The sequence below is a fragment of the Canis lupus genome, chromosome 12 (genome assembly GCF_048164855.1).
Source record: "Canis lupus baileyi chromosome 12, mCanLup2.hap1, whole genome shotgun sequence".
In the NCBI taxonomy this organism is placed as follows: domain Eukaryota; kingdom Metazoa; phylum Chordata; class Mammalia; order Carnivora; family Canidae; genus Canis; species Canis lupus.
This window is the reverse complement of record NC_132849.1, coordinates 10,404,421-10,426,446: the sequence shown is the minus strand read 5'-3', so window position 1 is coordinate 10,426,446 and position 22,026 is coordinate 10,404,421. Positions and strand designations below refer to the sequence as shown.

The 22,026-nt window shown below is 43.7% G+C and overlaps 1 protein-coding gene across 3 annotated transcripts in view; it reads right to left on the bottom strand.

The window, feature by feature from the left end:
• Positions 1–22,026, bottom strand: part of VTCN1 (V-set domain containing T cell activation inhibitor 1) — a 55,104-nt gene that overhangs the window by 16,304 nt on the left and 16,774 nt on the right. For 2 of the 3 annotated variants that reach the window (XM_072769619.1, XM_072769618.1), the window contains exon 2: positions 8,215–8,279. The exons of the other annotated variant lie outside the window; for it this stretch is intronic. In XM_072769619.1, the coding sequence (XP_072625720.1) occupies positions 8,215–8,279 (65 nt within the window). The remainder of the gene's footprint in view (positions 1–8,214; positions 8,280–22,026) is intronic. 3 annotated transcript variants of the gene reach the window in all.

Genomic DNA, 22,026 nt, shown 5'->3' with positions numbered 1-22,026 from the left:
CTGGATAACCCTGACTAATACAAATTTTGGTACTGAGAAGTGATACCTAAGAAGAGGCTTTGGAACTGGGTAATGGGTAGGGGCTGGAAACGTTTTAAGGTATATGCCAGAAATAGGGACGTTGAGGGAGATTCTGGTGAGGGCTTAGATGGAAACAAGGAACAGGTCATTGGAAACTAGAGGAAAGGCCATCCTGTTATAAAGTGGCAAAGAACTTGGCTGAACTATGTTCTAGTGTTTTGTGGAGGGTTGAATTTACAAGTGATGGAATTCGATATTTAGCTAAGATGCCTAGCAAAGGTTTGAAGGAGTATCTTGGTTACTCCTGACTGCTTATATAAAGTGTGGGAAAGAAGAGAGATGGATTGAAGAAGAGATTGTTAAGTAAAAAAGAACCAGGGAGGCCTGAGTGGCTCAGTTAGGCAGCTGACTCTTGGTTTCCACTCAGGTCATGATCTCAGGGTCCTGGGATTGAGCCCTGTGTCGGGCTCTCTGTTCAGCAGGGAGCAGGGAGTCTGCTTGAGGATTTCTCTCCCTCCCCCCTTTGCTTCCCACCCTTCATGGGTGCCCACATGTTCTCTCTCTCTCTCTCTCTCTAAATAAGTAACTAAATAAGTAAATTAAAAAAAAAAAAAAGAACCATAACTTGAAGATTTGGAAAATTCTCAACCTATCCAAATTGCAAAAAATGAGAACTCTGTTTGGAAGAGAACACTAAGAGTGTGGCTGCTCAGCCATATGATAAAGAGGAACATAGGTGCTACTCCTAGGCTTAATCAGCCACCTCAGCAGAAGCCAGGAATAGAGGAATACCATCAGCAGCAGTACCAAACGGGAACAGAGAAATTAAAGGGAATAGAAAAAATGAGGCAAAATGATGGAAGGCTGTCAGATTTCTTAGATCCTGCAGGACAGGACAGTAGAGCTATCTAGCCATAAATGTGTGCTATTCTTCCAGAAAAGGGAAGAATAACCCTAAAGGTGGTTGAGAGATCCTTAGGGCTCCTTGAAATGTCCTTGGTTTCAAAGGATGGGGCCATTGCCTCTGTTTCAACAGGCCAGACAGAAGGCCACAGATGGTGCCTTAGAGGTGAGGCCACCTGAAGCCTGGGGAGGACTTTCCAGCCTCCAAAACTGTGAGAAAATAAATTTCTGTTTTTTTTTTTTTTTTAAGCCACCCGGTCTATAATGTTTTGTTATGGCAGCCTGAGTCAAGTAAGACGAGTGTTTAGTGCCACATTTCTACAAAGAAAAATAGCACTTGTTGAGTGAATGAATAAATGAATGAATGGAAATCATTAGAAACCAAGGCACTGTTTGAGATAATGGTTCTATCCAAAAGGATTGTGGGAGTAAGAAACATTCGGCAGGATTATCACATCTAAATTTTGGAGAAATGGGAGCCATTGAAAAAGGCGGCAATGAAAATGCAGAGATTCTCAATAAAATCTTGGAGTAAATGTAACTGTGTTAGAACAAGAATAAATCTGATGGTAGTTTATAAAGTGCCATTAAAGTGGAATTGAAAAATTACTTTTCAGAAAACATACATGATTAACACAGTTTATGGGGGGAATGAAATGGTAATGACATATCTTAGTTTGGTAATTTTGCTACCGAATTAATTTTAATGTGTTGGCCCTGAGCCCAAAGGTAGAGAATTTGCTGGAATATCTCTTAGAGAATTTAATGATTGAAAGTAGGCAAGTGTGGAGTACCCCAGGGACCTGCTACAGGCTCTAGCCCATTTAAGGTTGCATTAAAGATGTGACAGATGGAAGGAGTATAATGATTAAATCCTCCCCTCATCAAATCAAAAAGAGGAATAAAAAACTATCTAGAACTTAAAAAACCAGGAGGACCTAGCCATTGCACCCAAAAAGCAATCAATAAACACTTTTTAGGTGAATAAACAATGATCAAAAGTGATTCAATGAAATTTAATTAACAAGCAACACCATATACATATTTCTTCTCAAAAAAAAAAAAAAAAAGAAAGAAATCTGTATTCAAACTCACAAACAAATACTAGCTCAAAAAGCTATGTTCTAGGAAACATAATCTGGCCTGGTAGGATTCTCCAATCTCTTAACCACCAGTGGCTCTTGTGTAATTTGGTGAGCCAAAGGATAAAAGGGCTCTAGGAGGTGGGTTTGAAGCAGTTATCTATTGATAGAGAATTCTGTTAATTGAAACAGTCACAGATTTGTACTTTGAAGTTGGAAGACCCAGCTACTTACTGAAAATGTACTCTCTAGCCCTTGAGGTTTAATCACTATGACAGCTCTGACTTGCATGGGAAAAGAGGCGCCATAAAAGAGGAGCAAGCCAAAATCTGAGTGTTTTTTTTTTTTTTTTTTTCACACAGGGGGAGGACTATTCCATTGCCCAGTGCCATAGGAGCAGAAATTTCTTGGAATGTGAGATTACAGGTAATTCTGTCAAGGCAAGGATTCTTTACAGAAACTATGAATCTGGGATGTCCCAGTACCACTGGATAAAGCCTGGGAAATGAACTATCTTCTGAAATGGCTCAGTAAGGCAAGTGCTATACATTCCAGCAGCACAGAGAGCATCCTAGAGCCTTTCAAACAATGGTCGCTCAGCGTGGGCTGGAACCCAGCTGTCTAGAAGGACACCACAGCACAGGGCGTAAAGGTGGTAACAGGTAGTTTTAAACTGACACCAACTTGAGCACCGCTCTTGCCAGAGAAGAGAAGAGGTTTGGAGATAGCAGTTGTTTCCACGAGAAGAAATTCGGAAGGATGCTGGGCCAGGCTAGATGAAGGAACAATGTGGGAAGCAGCTGGTATTTGAGAATGGATATCAGGCTGTCTGGGTTCAAGTTATAGCTGTGCCACTTCCTGGATATGTGACCTTGGGCAAATCGTTTTTCATCTGTAAAATGAAGATGTTAATGATAGTAGCAGCCCCCTCCGTTGATCCCTGAAAGGACGGATGATGCAAGGTAGGTAAAGAGCTTAACAGTACCCGCCCTGCCCTATGTTAAGTCTTAATGTTATCGATAGCTGTTATGAACTAGAATCCTTTGGAAAGACTGCAGATCAGAGCACCAGGAGGAAAGGAAACACTTTATACTAAGTGCTTCAGGTATAGTGACTTGTTTTAAGCCTGCCAAGAACCATGAGAGGTAAGAATTACCATTATGCCCATTTAATAAATGAGGAGGAAGAGGCTCCATGGGAGTAAATGGCTGCCTACAGCCCCATATCTAGCAAGCAGTGAAGATAGTATCAAACGCAATCTCGTCTGGAACTAAGCCTGTCCTCTTTCTACAATGTCTTGCTGATCTCAGTGGCCAGACTGAGATAGGCAGAGATTGGTATCCCCACCTTATGTAAAAATAAAAGCAATTGAAAACCACAAAATAAAAATAAGAAAGGCCAACAGCCGTTTCTGAGATGACTACAATTAAAACAAAAATCTTGCTCTTTCTCTCAAATATTTTTCAAACAATTTGTTAAGTCTACTGTTTGGGTGCCATAAGCACATGCCTGCTTGGCTTATCCAGTGTCCAAAGATGCAGCAGCATTTATTAGGAGGCAGTGTCCTGTGGCTTCCTGCCCCAGCCTCTCTAACTTCAGAGGAAGCCAGCCCTGGTGTGGCCAGGAAATTGTGCAAGTTTTAGGAAGTGCTATATACATGCATTAATCATAACAAATGATTATTAAGCACCGATGCCATCCATATAAAAAACAATACTAGCCATTTACTATCTCACGTGCCAGGAACTTCACAAACACTTTTCTCATTTAATTCCCACAATGACTCTGACTATTTTACCAGTGAGGAAACTATTTTTGGGAAGTTATGTCCCAAAGGACATACAGTTAGTGTCAGGCCTGAGATTAGAATGTCTCTGTCTGATTCCTAAACTCTTCCATTACACAGAGCTTTCTGAAGTCATCCAGGGAGGGAGTGATAGCACAGGACTGGGCTAAATAGGGTCAGGGGCCTTTCTACCTATCTCCCTCCTCCTCAAAGGGTGTCATCCACAAAGGCTGTCCTATGCCCAGGGGTTAATGGGTGCCTCTCCACCTCTGTTCCAAACAGTCTACCTCAAACGCATTTTATGTTTTGTAGTGTCCATATTTGGTACGTATAAGGAGTAGGATGGCTATGAGGAGATGGCATAAATGGCCCAAGGAGAGTTTCAAAGAAATATAATTTTTTTCTGTACTTAGAAATATCTCTGTCTTTAAAAGCTATAGTCTCAGGAATAATGCCTTCAAGGCAAATCAGAAAACAACCTTCTCTGCCACAACTCTGTAGGAATGTTATTATTGGCACAGGTTGGCAGGGAGGAGTGTGGGTTCTGAAGCAAATTAGCAGGGCTTGAAACAACTGTCCCACCTGTTAGCTGTGTGCAACCTTGGGTGAGTACTTATCAGGATGTAGTAATAATACTTATCTCTTATTTCTTGTGAATAGTAAATCAGATAATTATGTAGAGTTATTTAGTACAGTGAGGTGCACATAGGAAGGATTCAAAAGATATCATCATCACCTTCGTAATGCCATTTCCTTAATTTCACTACCTTGTGTACTAAGCCAGCTAACATTTTTTGAATTTATATGAAGTGTGATAATATGATGCTCTCAGGTAAGGGTTATATAGTCTTTTTAATAAAAGCAATTGAGAAAAATCCAACTAGAGTGTTGAATTAATAGCTCATTTTATCCAAACAGCCCAATTTATCCATAATCAGCTTTTACCCCGTGAAATAGGAAGGAGGCAGAAAACCTCTTCATTGGTAGTAGGGTTTTAATATTATTGGTGGAATATTGCTGAGTAGCAAGTCTACTGAGTAGACTTGTTTTTATTTATGTATTTGCCTCTCCAAGCATCCATTCACTTGTCCATTCAAAAAGCACTTAGGGAGTACCCTCTGAACATCCTCTTCTGGGAGCTGAGTTACATACTCAAGGTCCCTATAGTTACGTAACAGGAAAAAGTATGAGTGGCAAAATGTTGACTTTTTTTCCTTAAGATTTTATTTATTTGTCCATGAGAGACACAGGGAGAAGCAGGCTCCATGCAGGGAGCCTGATGTGGGACTTGATCCCGGGACGCCAGGATCACGCCCTGAGCTGAAGGCAGACGCTTAACCACAGAGCCGCCCAGGCCTCCCAAAACATTGACTTTCATGGAGAAGCTGGGACAATGTGAAAAGTCTTCCTAGGGTAGTCAAAGCCACCGACAAGCAAAAGATACTTTTGGGCTCTGATGCCAAGCCATTTAGCCCTAAGCCCAAAAAAGGTCAGTTATTAAGATTCAGAGTGAAAGACAAACACTAGGCTTTTTTTTTTCTTAAGATTTTTATGTATTTACTCATGAGAGACAGAGAGAGAGAGAGAGAGAGGCAGAGACACGGGCAGAGGGAGAAGCGGGCTCCATGCAGGGAGCCCAATGCGAGACTTGATTCCAGGACCCCAGGATCACGCCCCGGGCCAAAGGCGGGCGCTAAACTGCTGAGCCACCCAGGAATCCCAAACTCTAGGCTTTTAATTCAAAGTGATATATAAGATCCAGAATAGGGTAAATTATAACTAAAGAAAAGTTAGAACCAAACGAGGAAGGCACCAAAATGTATGCATTGATATCTTTAAAAGTTAGCCCTAAATATTTGCTTTATCAGTCAATATTTTATTTCCACAAACATATATACACATATTTTATAAAATATATTTGTAATATATCTGTATATATATGAGTGTATTCAAGTATAGCATCTATACATAAAAATATACACATCATAACTATGCAGTTTGAAGAATTATCACAATTTCATTCCATGTAACTACAACCTACACCAAGAACTAGAACTTTACTATCCCCCAAAGTCCCCTCATGTTCCTCCTAATGGTTACCTCCTCCTTCTTCCCCTGCCTTTCTAATAGCACAGATTCATTTAGCTGTTTTTGAACTATACATACATGGAATTCTCCAGAATGTACTGCTTAGTGTCTGGCTCTGTCAATCAACATTATGTTTCTCATATGAACATGTACTCAGTCTCCTCTGTCATTGGGAAATAGGAACAACAAGATTCAACCATATTGAGTGTTGGTGAGGACATGGAGCACTGGATCGTTCATACACTTCTGGTGAAGAGTAAATTAGTCAATCATTTTGGAAAACTGAATGACAGTATCTACTAAAAGCTATTTATTGGCTTTCTTGGACATACTCTTTTACAAAGTGCTTATTTTAAGATTTTAGAAGAAAGGGTTAAAAGACAGCAAAACAAAGCAGAAAGACATCGGTAAAGATAAAAGCCAAAATTAGTAGGAAAACAATCAGAGAAAGTAAAAATCAAACGTAAACCTGGTTCTTTCAAAGCTACTGTTGACCTCATAAACCTCATAAACCTTTAAGATGAGACACACACACACACACACACACACACACACACAAAATGCCCAAGATTAGGAATAAAGAGATAACGTAAAAAAGAAAATGAATTAGAAAGGGATATTAGAATGAAACAGGCTAGTACATTCAGAAACAGATCCATACACATTTAGATACCTGATTTATGACAAAAATGGCACTTGGTGAGAAGTGGGAGAGGGACAGTATTTTTAACAAATGGTGCTTGGTCAACTAGAGAGCCATATGGAACATGTGAATCTTGACCACTATCTTGCACAATACGCAAAATGAATTCTGGATGCTTAATATAAGATATAAATGTGAACGGTAAAACAGGGAAGATTCTATAAGATAACCTGGAAAAAACCTTCATAACCTTGTGATAGGCAAATGCTTCTTAGCCAAACAGATTATGAGAAGATCCAGTATAAAGGAAAAGATGGATAAAGTGGACGAGGTTAAAATTATTAGCTTTTGCTCATTGAAAGACATCACTGAGAGAGTGAAAAAGGGTGCCTGGGTGGCTCAGTCAGTTAAGTGTATGCCCCTGGCTCAAGTCATAATCCTGGGGTCCTGAGATCGAGCCCTGCATTGGGCTCTCTGTTCATTAGGAGTCTGCTTCTCCCTCTCCCTCTGCTCCTCTCCTCCCCTCTGCTCATGCTCTCTCTCTCTCTTTCAAATGAATAATTATTTTTTAAAAATAAAAAAAAATAGAGTGAAAAAGCAAACCATAGAGTAGAAGACAAGATTTTACAATGCATATAAACCAAATTGCACTCAAAATATATAAAGAATTCCTACAAATCAAAAAGAAAAAGATAATCCCATTGAAAAATGGATTAAAGACAAAAATACCCTTTTAAAATATATATTTTTATCTTATTTTTTAAGTAATCTCCACATCCAACATGGCGCTCAATCTTACCATGCCAAGATCAAGAGTCACGTGCTATACTAAGGCAGCCAGGTGCTCCAAAATAGCTATTTTTGATAAAGTGAGGAAAAGTGATAATGCCTCTTCTAGCCAAACACATCTATCATAAGTTTTCTTCATTTAGGCCTGTGGCCACTACATGGTGGCAGTACACTCACATCAAAGGAGAGGGACAGAGAGAAAAGGCAGGTGGAACCGTAAAAACTAAAGTTATAATGTGACAACTTTGGCTGCAGACTAAGTTAAAATAGAAATGTTGGCCCAAGCCAGGCAGTTTAGGGGAAATGGAGCAGTTTGCCTCAGAGAAGACAGCTGCTGGCCTAACTCACTTAATGTCTTAATTAAGTGATGTCCATGATGGATGATTCCAAGACATGGTCCATACAGAAGAGGAAAGACAAGAGTATTCCTGCCACTGACATCAGCTGCACTCAGAAACTCACCATCCACACATGGTGGCATCTGTTCCCTACATGAACAGTGATCATAACCAGTGTTCTCTTTGCCTAAGACCCCTGTGTGCAAAGACCTGATAACTCTTCGATGTGTCAGAGGAAGCTTCATTGCACAGGAATCATCTGCCCAACCACTGATAGAATGGCTCAGCCACAGCCCTTTCCCACCACACCAGAGCGGCCTCTTCTACACTGACTGGTAGAGAGAACACTCTGATAATCATCCCATTTGGTTCTCTCAGCTACTTGGTGACGTAGACATTTCCCCACCTATACCGGAGGAAGAGAGCAGAGTCAATAAGCAGAAGAACCAGTGTGCTCTGGGGTTTCCTGAGTCCAAGCACACTCTTTCCATTTGACCCCATGGAGTAGTCGGGAATGTAATGGTGAGGGGTGAGTGGGTCACGGTAACACGAGAAATCACATACCTGAAATACCAAAACCGATGATAAGGGCAATGGCTCCAGCCAAAATAATGATGACGCTAATAATGCTATGGAGAGATAGAGAAACAGGAAATTACTCTTCATTTCACTTGACATGCCACTTTGTGACTAGGGTTTGTGTCTGTCATTTGTCAGAGGTCTACAGGGAGCATCTCAGCCTGTCTTCACCAGAAGCCCCTTCCTATAAAGAGGTGCCACAGAAAGGAATTGTCAACAATCCCTTTCCCCCTGGGATGCTGGGAGAGATGAGAGGAGTGACCCTTTTACCTGAGTTCGTGTGTCATCTGATTGTCCTATTTCCAAGTTGGGAGAGACCATGTACCAAAATCGTTGGGGCACTACTGATGACATCTCTGTAGTGCCAGGTGCCACTGGAGGGGTTCTAGGTACTCAGCCCACACAAAGCATTAATGCCCATCAATGATCTACCTGTCTTGTCTCCTTCCACCGACTTTACACTCCACTAAGGATGACAGTCATGTTTTTGCCTGTACCTTCTTCTCATCCCTAGTTCCCTCTCAACCCTGTAGATTCTCAGTGGCAGTTTGTTTTCTCTTATTTAAAAAGTAATAGGGCACCTGGCTTATTTATAATGTGGCTGAGTTGGGTAAGTGTCTGCCTTCAGTCCGGGTCATGATCCTAGGGTCCCCTGCTCAGCGGGGAGTCTGCTTTTCCCTCTCCCTCAGCCTGCCACGCTCCTTGCTTATGCGCTCTCTATCAAATAAATAAAATCTTAAAAAAATAAATAAAAATTAAATGAATGCATATCTATTACAGAAAATTTAGAAGATACAAAGAAGTTTAAAAAAAAAAAGGACAATAAAATAACCTGCAATGCCATCATCCGGACACAACCATGGTTAGCTTCTGGAGATGTATCCTGCCCGTTTTCAATGAACAAAGTAACAAATAACATTTGTGGGGGGGGGAAGAAAGTATTGTTTGTATTTGCTAAGTGCTAGAATTACTTGGCAGACATGTTGTTCTAGGCACCATTTATGGATTATATCATTTATCTATTCAATAACCTTGCAAGGCAAGCAAATTTATCATCTCCATTTTACTGATGAGGAAATGACACAGGGAGATTAAGCATCTTCCCTTAATTCGCAGCGCTGGTCGGGGAGGGAGTAGATGAGTGCAGACGCCCAGCTCTGCCCGCTGCCTCCAGGCGGGCCTGGGCTCCTCGAGGGGCCCCAGCTTTAGCTGCTGAGAATGACTTGGGCAGGACAGAAGGTCAGAGCTGCTGTGCCCAGCAGAGGGGTTCCCGGGAGCTGGCCCATCGCTGCCCGCCCTTGTGCATAGTCACCAGGCAGGTGTCCTTGGCCACACTCGCTCACTGCTGGCAACTCACACAGTCCCCACACCCACACCGATGTTACTCAAGAGCAAGACAAAAGAGACGCACAGGGAGGCAAAGAATGATGCCACAGAGAGCAAAGGGAAGCCAGGAAGTTTTTACTTTCTGCCCTGAATGGGCTCATTGTACCCGCACACCACATACTGGCCCCCCGCCCCCCGCCCTGGGCTCTGGGAAGGGCCCACCGGACAGAGACAACAGACTTAGGAGAAACAATTTTGAGTCAACAGTTTGCCTGCAGGTCAAGCCATCACGAGGTGCAGCTGGAGAGACGGCAATGGAATAAGCCCAACGAGGCTTTTAGCAATCGGGTATCTGCCATTGATTCCAAGGGGAGACACATCTGACCACCTTCCCTACGTCGACGCAGCCTCAGTTCTCACTGCTCCAAGTGGGTGAGAACAGCGACACAAGTTGAGCAAGAGGCACCATCTGGCTCCCTCTGACTGCCGGGCCAGAGGGCGGACTTGCATTTGTGAACCAGTGTCTTGCTTACCGTGGACCAACTACTTCTCTCTGAGACTCAGGTTCTTCATCTTGAAAATGGCAATAGGAGTAATTTCTGCTTTACCCGCTCTTAGGTCGTCAGGGATTGAAGTGTGTCCCCCGTGGCCCAAAGTTCATATTTTGAAGCGCTGACCTCAAGGACTTCAGAAGGTCACTTGACTGAGGAATAGGGTCTTTGAGGATGTAATTCGTTGGATGAAGTCATACCAGAGTAGGGTGGGCCCCTAGTCCCATATGATTGGGGTCCTTATAAAAAGGGGAAATTTACCTACACACACACACCATTCACACTCACAAACTCACATGCCCAGGGAAAACACTCATGAAGATGAAAGCAGAGATCTACAAACCGAGGAACAACCAAGATGGCCCACAAACCACCAGAGGCTCGTGGGGGACCTGGAGCAGACTCTCCCTGACGCTGCAAAGGAACCAACCCTGCTGACAAGTGGGCTGCTAGTCTCTAGAGTGGCGAGAGAACATATTTCTGCAGGTTAAGCCACCTGGTCGGTGGTTCTTTGTCACAACGGCCCTAGCAAACTTATGTCAAAGGGTTGTTTTAAGATCAAATTAGACAGTGGTTGTGGCATATCCATAAAGGGCTGTTCATATATTGCTTTTTACTATAAACAAGTCTACCTGCAGCTGTTGGCTTTAGGTTTGTTATTAAAAGCTATGACTTAGGGGCACCTGGGTAGCTCCGTGGTTGAGAGTCTACCATTGGCTCAGGGACTGAACCCAGGGTCCTGGGATCGAGTCCTACATTGGCTTCCCCACAGGGAGCCTGCTTCTCCCTCTGCCTATGTCTCTGCCTCTCTCTGTGTCTCTCACGAATAAATAAAATCTTAAAAAAAAAAAAAAAGCTATGCCTTAACCCTGGGGAGTAGTCCATCTGGTAATAATGGCAACATAATAGTATTTTGATACATCAAAAATATCAAAAATACCCTGCACCAGGCTCAGTGCTGGTGTCCAATGAGCATTTTCTCCTTTGTATTATCAAGCACCGTTGAGTAGCTCCTTAATTTCTCTGACATCCCTTCCTTTCTGTCTTCACTGCCCCCCCCCACTCACCACTATGTCTCCCCAGCATTTTTACAGTGTTCTAACGGTTTCCCTTGTTCTCAGGCTGGACCTCTCCTACCCACTCTTCACACTGCCAGCCTCACGGTGACTTCAGAGTTTCTATACAACAGCGGTGAGGGGAGACAACCTAGCGGGAAGTGGGAGCCGGAGGGATCAGAGGGAGGGTAGATATGCTGAGGCCCCAAGCATGGCTTCTGGGCCAGGCCTGCAGGTTGGAGCCACGGCACCACCGCTTCCAGTCGAGTGACTTCCCGTTCCTTCTTGTTCAGATTAAATGAGTTAACACAATGCTAACACGAGTGAAGTGGTTTGTAAAAATCACTTGGAATAGTACCCGGAATGTGGGAAGCTTCCATAAATATCAGCTCTTCCCTTTCTTATTTCTCGGCTGTGGTTACACAACAAGCACATGCTTCTAAGTTAGAGTATGTGTCTCCTTGGTGGTGCTGTTTGGGGATTAACACCGTCCCCCTCCCCTCCCCGCTCCACTACTGAGCTCTTTGTAAGAATGATTCCAAAACTGAACTATAGTCATAATCGTCCTCTGCTTAAGACTTTGAGTGTCTTCTTCTCTCCCCTGTGATAACAATTCACTGTTTCTTTCTTTTTTTTAAAAAAAGATTGTATTTATTTATTCATGAGAGACACAGAAAGAAAGGCAGAGACACAGGCAGAGGGAAAAGCAGGCTCCCCGCAGGAGGCCCGATGCAGGACTCGATCCTGGGACCCCGGAGTCAGGCCCTGGGCCAAAGGCAGATGCTCAACTGCTGAACCATCCAGAAGTCCCAATGATTCACTCTTTGATGTGTCCTTCGATGGCCTCTCAAAGGGGGTACTTTGCTTTCTTTCCAGCCTCTGCCTCCCCTCACTTCCCCGGGGTTTCTGCACTCTAGCTGCCCCGAAGAATCGCGCATCCCCCCGCCGCTGGCCTTCGCATGTGCTGTCCTCTCTCTCAGGAAGAGCAAAGGCTCTGAACAGATACCTGGCCACTCCGGGGACAAGAAGGCAGGCGACAGTGGAGGTAAGGGACCAGGCGGAGTGCAGCCCCGCATGTTTCTCTGATTGTCTCTCAGCAATTTCTCTAAGCAGGCATCACCTTGAGCTTGGCGCGGCACTGCCATTCCCGTGGGAAACGGTGCAACCTCTAGAGCCTTGGAAAAGAAAGCAGGAGCCCAGAGCAGCCAAATTAAATAATTCCCACCTGCTGCTTATTAATTTTTTAAGACGTTGAATAAAATATTCGCATAAGGTGTTCTGACATTGCTTTTTGGTTTTTACTTTTCCAGAATAATTTCCAATAACGATGCTGCGGGGACATTTTTAATGCAAAAACTGTCTTTTAACCGCTGCATTGGAATTCACAGTGCATACTTATTAGACACACCTTATGAAGGGCCCAGGTGGAAAATCAATGCTTTTGGAGGATCTGTTTAGGAAGCATTGATTAAGTATTTATTGTGTGAATGACATTCCTAGGCAATAGGGAGGACATATAGGGATGAAGGGTCTGCCCTCAAGGAGCTTACAGGATAGCTGAGATAAAACACACACGCACGCACATGCAACATACACAGACACACACAACATAAACAGACATGGACGCATTCAAGGGCATATAACATTCACAGACACACACGCACACAGCATACACAGACACACATGCACACACAACATACACAGACACACACACATGCAATGCAACACGCAGAGGCACACATGCAAACATGCACACACAACATGCACAGACATGCATGCACATGCACACCTGTGCACTGCAATAATACTAGACACATATGGGCAGGGCGTTGGTAAAGAGAGGAACATATTCTCACAGGAATCCCAGGGAGTAGGAAGTATTTTAAATCTGAGTGAAATAGGGAAATTCAAAGTGTATTTCCATTAACAAATTTCAGAGAAGGTTAAGAGAAAGGCTTCATTGAGAAATATATTTAGCCAATTCATGCTGCTACAGACTGTCTCTCTAAGCCCGAAACCCAAAGAAAAGTGGTATTTCTGCTGCCTGGACAGGGTCAGGACACAAGCATCCCACTCAGAGCTCTGGGCCGGGAGAAGGGGCTTTCAGGGGCTGCAGGACTCAGAGCCTTGCAGGGGGATGGGGTGGGTAATTGGATTCCATCAAACACATCTATACCACCTGAAGATGGCCTTGTTGGGTTCCCTCCCACGTCTTTGCTTCTGCCGCTGTTGCCTTGAAAGAAATTAGGCATTTCTGTGACGACATGCTATGTGTGTTCCAGAAAGGCCTCATGCTGTACAAAGTCGCACAGCAGAGGAGCCAGGCTTGTGGGGAGAAAAAGGGTTCAGGGCAGAGCACTCAAAACCTACGTGACTTTGTAATCAGTCTACTAACAGAAACAACACTTGGAACATCGGGAGATGACTCGGACAGCCAAAGCAGACAGCTCAGTAGGGCCAGAAGCTTCCAGGGATATTAAAAATGCCCAGAAATGGGCACTTGGGTGGCTCAGTAGTTGCACATCTGCCTTTCGCTCAGGTCATGATCCCAGGTTCCTCTGGGGAGCCTGCCTCTCCCTCTGCTTGTGTCTCTGCCTCTCTCTGTGTGTCTTTCATGAATAAATAAATAGAATCTTAAAAAAAAAAGTAAAAATGCACAGACACTATTGAGGAGACACTGACTGAAGGTACCATGAGCAAGTGAGTTTTCTGGAACAGAGGGTACATGGAGAGGTGAGCCTAAGATGTGTTTCTCTGGGGAGGGAGCCCCAAGTACAGGTGTCTATTTAAAATTTTTTGAGGAAATCACAAACAAACCTGAAAGCCACACCAAGCCACAAAGTTCCCATGTGGCAGGAGGCCACTAGTTCATCCCCACCCCTGTAATAGCTCCTCTAGCTCCGGTTCCCAAAACAAGGGCTTTCTGGATCTGCTACACTGTGTATAGGGCACACATTCTGACAAAGCGCTCTCTGTTTGATCCAAACATTAGTGGTTTCTATGTTTTCTGGTTTCTGCCTCCTTCCCAAATACGAATGGAACCGATAGATACCACATTCCTTCAGATCGTCAGCTTTCCTCCACTTGAATAAATGATAAATGATTAAAACTCTGAAAAGTCAATTAAGTTAGCACACGTATGATTAATCTGAATAAATTATACTTTTAAATTAAATGTATCAAGCAGAGTATTTGAGTAAATCAAGTAAATATTTGAATAAATCAAATACATTACTTTGTTCAGAAACTAACCGAGTGACTGAGTTTATAAAGAATACTGAAATTGAAGACATTTTAGCCTATCTAAAACATTTCTCTTCTCTCCATCCCCCCCCATAAAAGGAGAAAAGGAATTATTTTTAAATACCACGTGGAAGAGAGTGTTGGGCTTCAAGGTAAAATGATCTATTTTCTAGATATTGATTACTACCGGTTTTAGGTTTCTGAGAGGCTTAGATTGTTGTCTCCTCAACACGTTTTCCCCATCTCTATAGTCCCCTGCTTTATCTCTTTGTATTGGTACAATCAGGGCCAGTATTGATCCGGGGAACTGAGAGCATGAGCATTTGAAGTGGTAAATGGAGGGTCAGGAACCAATTGGCAAAAAGGACACTGTTACGTGGAGCTTTAGCAGTGTGTGTGGGAGGGCGGGCCTCCTGGGAAGCCTTGCTCTGTCCACACTGCTTTCATGGCAGTGGACAGCATGGCTTTCTGTTTGGGGAAGACGTTTGAGAAAATTGCACAGAAGAGACTTGGGTGCTTTTGAGTATCAGGTTGAGGCATCCTGTCTTCCTTCAAGCTGCCACTAAGAATCACGACACAGTCTTATGGGGGGAGTCCTCCAAAGCACAGGCCTCAGGATTACATCCTGCCTGGGCCTCAATGCCACAAAACCAGGGAGACATGACCAGGAAATAGATTGCATCTTGCACACCAACTTCTTCTGAATGATTGATAGTGATGGCCTTGGATATTGTGTTGGAGAAGATTGCAAGACCGCCTCTGGCAGGAGAGAATGCCACCACCGATGAGTGATTTCTGAGTGGGCGTGTGGCCCCGAGTGCCATATCTGGGCTAGCAGCAAAACATGAAAGGGGCTCGAACTGACCACTGGCCACAAACTACCAGGGTCTTAGGCTAATTTAATAGCAAAGTAATGACAGTAAAATGGCAACATTAGAGGACACTCATCTGGGGAGGGATTTTTGGCCGATGCTTTAAGAAGAACATGGATTAACATATTTGTTTAGGACAGGGTTTCTCAGGCTCAGCACTATTGGCTATTTGGGCCAGATAATTCCTTGTTGCTGGGGGCTGTCCTTTGCCTTGTAGGATCTTTAGCAGCTGGCTTCTATCTTTAGATGCCAGCAGTAGCTCTGCCCTTCTGGTGAGAACTTAAAAGGTCTCTAGACATGTTGCTCCAGTTGAGAACCATTGATCTAAGTGGGACCAGCATGGCGATGTGATTAGAAGACATTTCTTTTGAAGAAGACTTGAAGGAACAGGGGTAGTTTAATTTAGAGGAGTCTAAATATAGTGACGATCATTTTAAAAACTGAAAGGTGCCGTATAGGCTTGTTCTCTATCACTCTGGAAGAAACGAAGCCTATAGGTGAGAATTGTAGGAGGTTAGATTTAGATTCTGTATATAGAGAAACTTTCCAAGGGTGCTCTCTGGTATTGGCTTGAGACTGCAGTTTCCTGTCACGGGAACTGTGCCTACAAGCAAGGACTGAGTAACTACTTTGGGGCACCAGAGAGGGGTTGGAAGAGTTTTGAAAGTCCCTTTCAGATAGTTAAACGATACCATAATTTGATATTCCTTGGGATTTGCTCTCGCCTTGCCCTTGCCACAGTTACCTATTCTGTATCTGCCTCCCAAAACCTATATTAATAACATAATGATGATAGCTGGTATTTCCTGAGTGCATGTTGTCATTTATTAATGAGAATTTAATTTCCACAATAACCCTATGAGATGGGTACTATTATCTTTCTTTTCAGATAAGGAAACTGAGGCCACCCTCATCCAAGCGCTCACCCTTAGATCATTAAATTAGAGCAGGATTAGACTTCGGTCTAATTTTCCATCACCCATGGCCTTAATATACTGTATGTTATACAAATCCAAAGTTTTCTAAATCCCAGGGTTCAAATCAGTTTCCAGGCTCATGTTTTGTATAGTTGTAACTGATGGAAGGACAACGTGCCCGATCTTGCACAGATTTTTTTTTAAAGATTTTATTTATTCATGAGAGACACAGAGAGAGGCAGAGACATAGGCAGAGGGAGAAGCAGGCTCCTTGGAGGGAGCCCGATGTGGAACTTGATCCCAGAACCCCAGGATCACGCCCTGAGCCAAAGACATGTTCAACCACTGAGACACCCAGATGCTCCCCAATCTTGCACAGATTGAAGAAGTCCACCTCTCTCATGTGGTATCTCTAGTTTGAGCCTCTGGAAGGAAAATCGAAAGGAGGGAGTAGTAACAGATGGAAAAATACAAAACGTTAACAGGTAGATACCTCTCCCTAAACAGTATCTGAGTTTGCAGCAAGCCATTCTATTTTATTCTTTGGCCACTCTATTTATACCTGTCCGCTGATTGCCCGTGAAGCACACATTAGCATTTCATTAGCCTTGTGCACACTGTTTTCCAGTGGCACAAACAGAATGAGACAAAAGTCAATCTAAGGTTGATTGCCAGTCTTTCCCTAATCATACCTGTGTTTCTCATTCCTCCTTATTCTCACTGGAGAGCAAAAATGCATTTCCAGAAGACTTCTCCAGCAGTATAAACTGGTCCCGTTGTGTTTAATAACAAACATACTTCAGAACGTTTATGAACCTCCCATGAAGTGTCTGAACTGTCAGAAAAGCCAGGCAGCCCCGAAGCAGTCTGTGTGGTCTGAACCGAAACAGCCTAGTTGTTAAGTTTTCCAGACCAAAGCCTGGGAGAGATTTCCAGAGGCGTTCACAGTACCTGGAGTGAAATTTGGCCACTAATAAGCACATCCTTCTCATGACTAGCAGTGATTTGGGGGCTGCTCTTCTAGCATGCACGGCCTCCTTCCCACCTTGTCCCAGATCACCTTGCCCTCCTCACCCCTCCTGCTGAGCCCAGTCCAGATGAGGGCAGGGGCACTGCTCAGTGACAGCCTGGTCATCTCTGGAATGGATGGAACAAAGGGGGTGCTTCTATCCTTCTCTGCTTATCACCTGCACAGAGAACCTGGCATCCTTTTCCTAATGAAGCCTTGATGGGAGCAGGGGGCTTGTATATTGGAGCCATTCATTCATTCTATTGCAATTCATTCTACTGTATCTACGTCCAGACTAAGCACCACTATCGCCCCAGGATCGCTGTCAGGGTCAGAGAAACAACTGTGCTTTGTATCGGTATCAGTTATTGTTTCTAAATTATTAAGGCTAATTCTTATTTTTAGCCCTTCTCCCTCCAATGTAAGTGATTTCTCATGGCTTATAGATCAAGGTTCGCATTTTGCTTAGCATTGAAGACGATCGTAAAATGCTCCATATGATTGATGTGACCCCGTTCTCCTTCTGGAGCTGTGAAATCTTAGCAAACGGATCTGTGCATTGTCTCCTGTTGCTCCCTGCCTAGAACATTCTTCCACCACTTCTCTGGCTTTGAAAGGTGGGCCCCACTCAAAGCCCAGGGTGGCTCTGCCTCGCCTCTGACACCTTCCAGAAGGCCTCGTCCAGAGGATGCTCTCCTTTCCCTTTCATTAGTGGGTTTAAGGGGGTGAGGCAGGAAGGGGAACCTTACAGGGCAGGGCCTGAGGGAGACAAGGAGGGCCACTGAGAAGGTTGATGGGGGAGGACAGGGCAATTTCAACCACTCTGGGCTGTGTACATTCCCCTCTACCCTTTCTCTCTGTCGGTCATGGCAACCTGGGCCTCAGGCCGAGGGGTGGCCCACGGAGTGGATGATCTATAGTTTAGATTACCCTGCAACACCCGAAAGCCCCAGGGACAGTGGTGACGTTTCGTTCCTTTCTTGCCTTCAGGAAACCCATGCTATCACGAGAGAGATTCAGAGAAGTACTTGGGCTGTCTTCTCTCAGAAGGCCTAGTCCTGGGATTGGTTCATTGTTTATTCATTAATAAAGCCAGAACCAAGTATATCTGTCCCCCTAAGAACTTGACTCAAGCACATATACCTGTCACAGGCAGTCTGATACCTCTATGCTCTGAAAGGGGATGCAGTGTCATATTTGTACCCCCCCCCCCCGCGAGGCTTCTGTTATTGACTCTATTTCAGTCATGCCAGGAAATCTCCCCATTGATAAGCAGACCACTGGATCCTAGAAATCAATAGGGATATGTCGTTCAGTCTTCCCAAAGTCCTACCCAGAGTCCCCCCCCACAAACCCTCATCTGCCAGGCCCCACATTCTCATTGTGTAGATGTGGGTACAGCTCTGCAGGGGTGGGGATGAATGTGTGGCAATTAGACAAGCCTGTCCCAATCCTTGAGGGCCTGGCCTGCTGGAGAGCTGAGCTCCTCAGTCACAGACCCTGGGGCTGCTCTCTCTATATGACAGGCCTTGGCTGCTTATTCCAAGGATGCTTGAGGAGACATACCCTGTCCTAGGATCCATAGTCATCCTTGAGTTAAACTCCTCTGTGGATCTGTTCATCTGTAACAGATGCAGAGAAAGTTTCCCTGGCCTTCCAACCTAGAATCTGCACCCTGCTTGTGCCCTGGAGCTGGCCTTGAACCCAAGTCCTCCTTGTGATTTCAGATGCTGCCACTTGGTCTTTTCCCTGTGGTCCAGCCTGACTTCTGGGGCACAGTCTCAACTTTCTCCTGTAGACTCCTGGTTGCTGCATTCCCACAGGCAGGGACTCCCAGCCTGATACTATATGCAAGAAGGTTCTGCTGTGTTCTCCTGTATTTGCTCCCAACCCACCATCTGAGACCCCATGGGCCACCCTAACCCATGGCAGGCCCAGAGTTTGGCACTAACCCAGCGATTAATGGGTTACTGGGCTACTATGAAACACAAAATTTCTGTTTTATCTTCTGATTTAGACCTTGACATATTTAAATACTGTATTTTAGTGAAAGCTTAAAATTTGAATCTAAATCTAAAATATTAATTTGAGCATTAAAAAGTAAAGAATGTATATGAATTCTGAAAGTTTCAGCAGTTTGAACACAAATATAAGCTCAAGAAGATGTAAATAAATGTGTGGATCCTTCATTCCATTTCTTGCCCCATTTCTGGCCCCCTCCCTCTAACCTACTCTGGGCCCCTAAAGATGCCAGGCTGTCTCTTCCCTCTGTGTTTTATTCAAGCTGTTTTTCCTGTTCTTCGACCATGGTAGGAACTTAATAAATGTTTGTTGAATAAATGCTTCACCTTAGAGAAGGCTTCCCTCAGAGTATCTAGCACATAGTATTTAAAAGTTGTTGAATTAATGAATAAATCAAATATCCATGCTGTGTTACTAAGGGAAACTAATGCAGTCTTAACTTTTGAGCAGCCTTTTATGGGAGAAATTATCATTTATATTCCTCTCTAAAGGAAGATAATCTTTTAAAAAATTAGGGTCTATGAAATCTTGCTGGTGCCTGAATTCTAACACACCGCCTCGGAGGGCTGGAAATAGAAGACCTAGTTGGCTGGTGGGGGTGGGGGCAGGAAGCAAACCTGGAAATGGAATTAATTGATAACAGCCATGCTTGATCACTTGTTAAATCTGGGTCTTTTCAGTCATCTCTCTCCGCAGATGATTTACAAAATAGAGGTGCCCCTCTAAAAAAAAAGGAACTTGTTGCAGAATGAAAATTTAAATTTCCAGCAATAGTGAATATAAATATTCTTTAAAAAATAACAGTCGTACTTAAAAACGCTTTACACGCTGAATCAAACAAAAAACCCCCACACACGTTTTTGAACACTTGGTTTTGCTGGTAAGAGAGTAGGAGAGATTAGCAGAGGCTAAAGCAAAGGAGACTCATGAATCCAGACAGAGAGGAGAGTGCTACACACAGTGGCTGTCTATGCATTCTAGTGGCCAAAAGCTTCAATCTTAAGAGCCATGCTGAAGAAGACAAAGCTACCATGCTGCACAAGCTGGGGACTCTTTTTTTTTTTAAGATTTTATTATTCATGAGAGACAGAGAAAGGCAGAGACATAGGCAGAGGGAAGAAGCTCCTTCTCTGAGCAGGGAGCCCTATGCGGGACTTGATCCCAGGACCCCAGGATCATGACCTGTGCCAAAGGCAGATGCTCAGCCACTGGCCACCCGGGTGTCCCCAAGCTAGAGACTCTTAATTGGAGACTCACATAATCCAGGATCCTCCACTCACCCAAAGGGTGACCACCTCATTTGGTCTTGGTTTCAGTGGAAGAGAAAGCAGGACTACCTGAGATGGTGTGTGTACCAACCAGTTGTCCTGCAGGTTTGAGGCCCGATTTCACAAGTCCTCCAGTTCCAAAAAAACCTAAACTAAGAATCAAGTGTAAAGGCTTCCTAGTTGCTAAGGTGCCAATGCCTCATAGAAGCAAAAGCAAACCTTCTTTGGGATGCCTGGGTGGCTCAGCGGTTGAGCGCTTGTCTTTGGCCCAGGGCGTGATCCTGGAGTCTCAGGATTGAGTCCCACATCAGGCTCCCCGCATGGAGCCTGCTTCTCTCTCTGCCTATGTCTCTGCCTCTGTGTGTGTGTCTCTCATGAATAAATAAATAAATAAAATCTTAAAAAAAAAAAAGCAAACCTTCTTTGAAGACATGCGCTCTCAATCCAAGCCTCAAAGGATATCAGCAGATGAAATTCCCCAAAATATATAAGCTCATAATTAAAAAATCACAAGGAAAAAACTACCATGAATAAGAACTGGTAGAAAAGAGAAGCAGATTTGGAAGGTAGACTTCAAATACTGAAACCACAGAGCCCAGAATATAAAATAAGGCTTTTCAATGTGTTCAAATGAAAGTAGGAGGGAATGAGAAGCCTGAGGAAGGAGCAAGAGACTAAGTCTGACAGGATAAAGGTTTGAAAAACAACAAAACATAATGTCTGGAAGCGAAAAATAAATCATTGAGCTTAAAGCTCTAGAACAAGTTAAGTTACAACTGCGCACAACTGGAAGGGACAATCAGTCAAGCAGAGGTAAGAGTTGACTGATTACACAAGATGCAGTATAGAGAAACAGATGAAAAATATGAAAAGACACACCAAGACCAAAACGAGAAATTTTAGTATATATCTCATTAGAAGTAAAGAATGAGAGAGAGAGGGAGGCGCGATATCTGAAGAGAAAAAGACTGAGTGTTTTTTGGTATTTATGAAAGATCCCAATTTTCAGACTCAGGAAGCTCAGTGAATCTCAAGTAAGGGAAATGAAAGCTCCAAGACACTTCATAATGCAACCAATGAGCAAAGAGCAAAACGATCTTAAAAGAGAGAAGACAGGTTACCTAGAAAGGAATGACAACTAAAAGTCGCAAGGGATGCCGGAGAAATGATGGGATTATATCTCCAAAGTGCTACAAGAACAGGAAATGAGAGATATGAAGTCTGGCTACAGGGCTCAGCAGGTATTACAGACACAGCTATGATACGGAGAGAATATGGCACCCAACATGAAGCTTCATGCCCAATTGACAGGCTACTAGAAGCTGCTACAAAAACTGAAACGCAAGATTTGTACCTCCACCCCAGGGCAGAATCGCTCTTAATGGTCATCCAGAGAATTCATTTCAGGCAATTTTGTGCAAGTTAGAGAAACAAGTGACAGACAAAGCTTTGCTGTCCAGGGGTCTAAGCTTTCAGAACTTCAAGAGATGGGACAAAGCAGACCTTACTGAGCCGCACCGGGCTCTTCATGAGG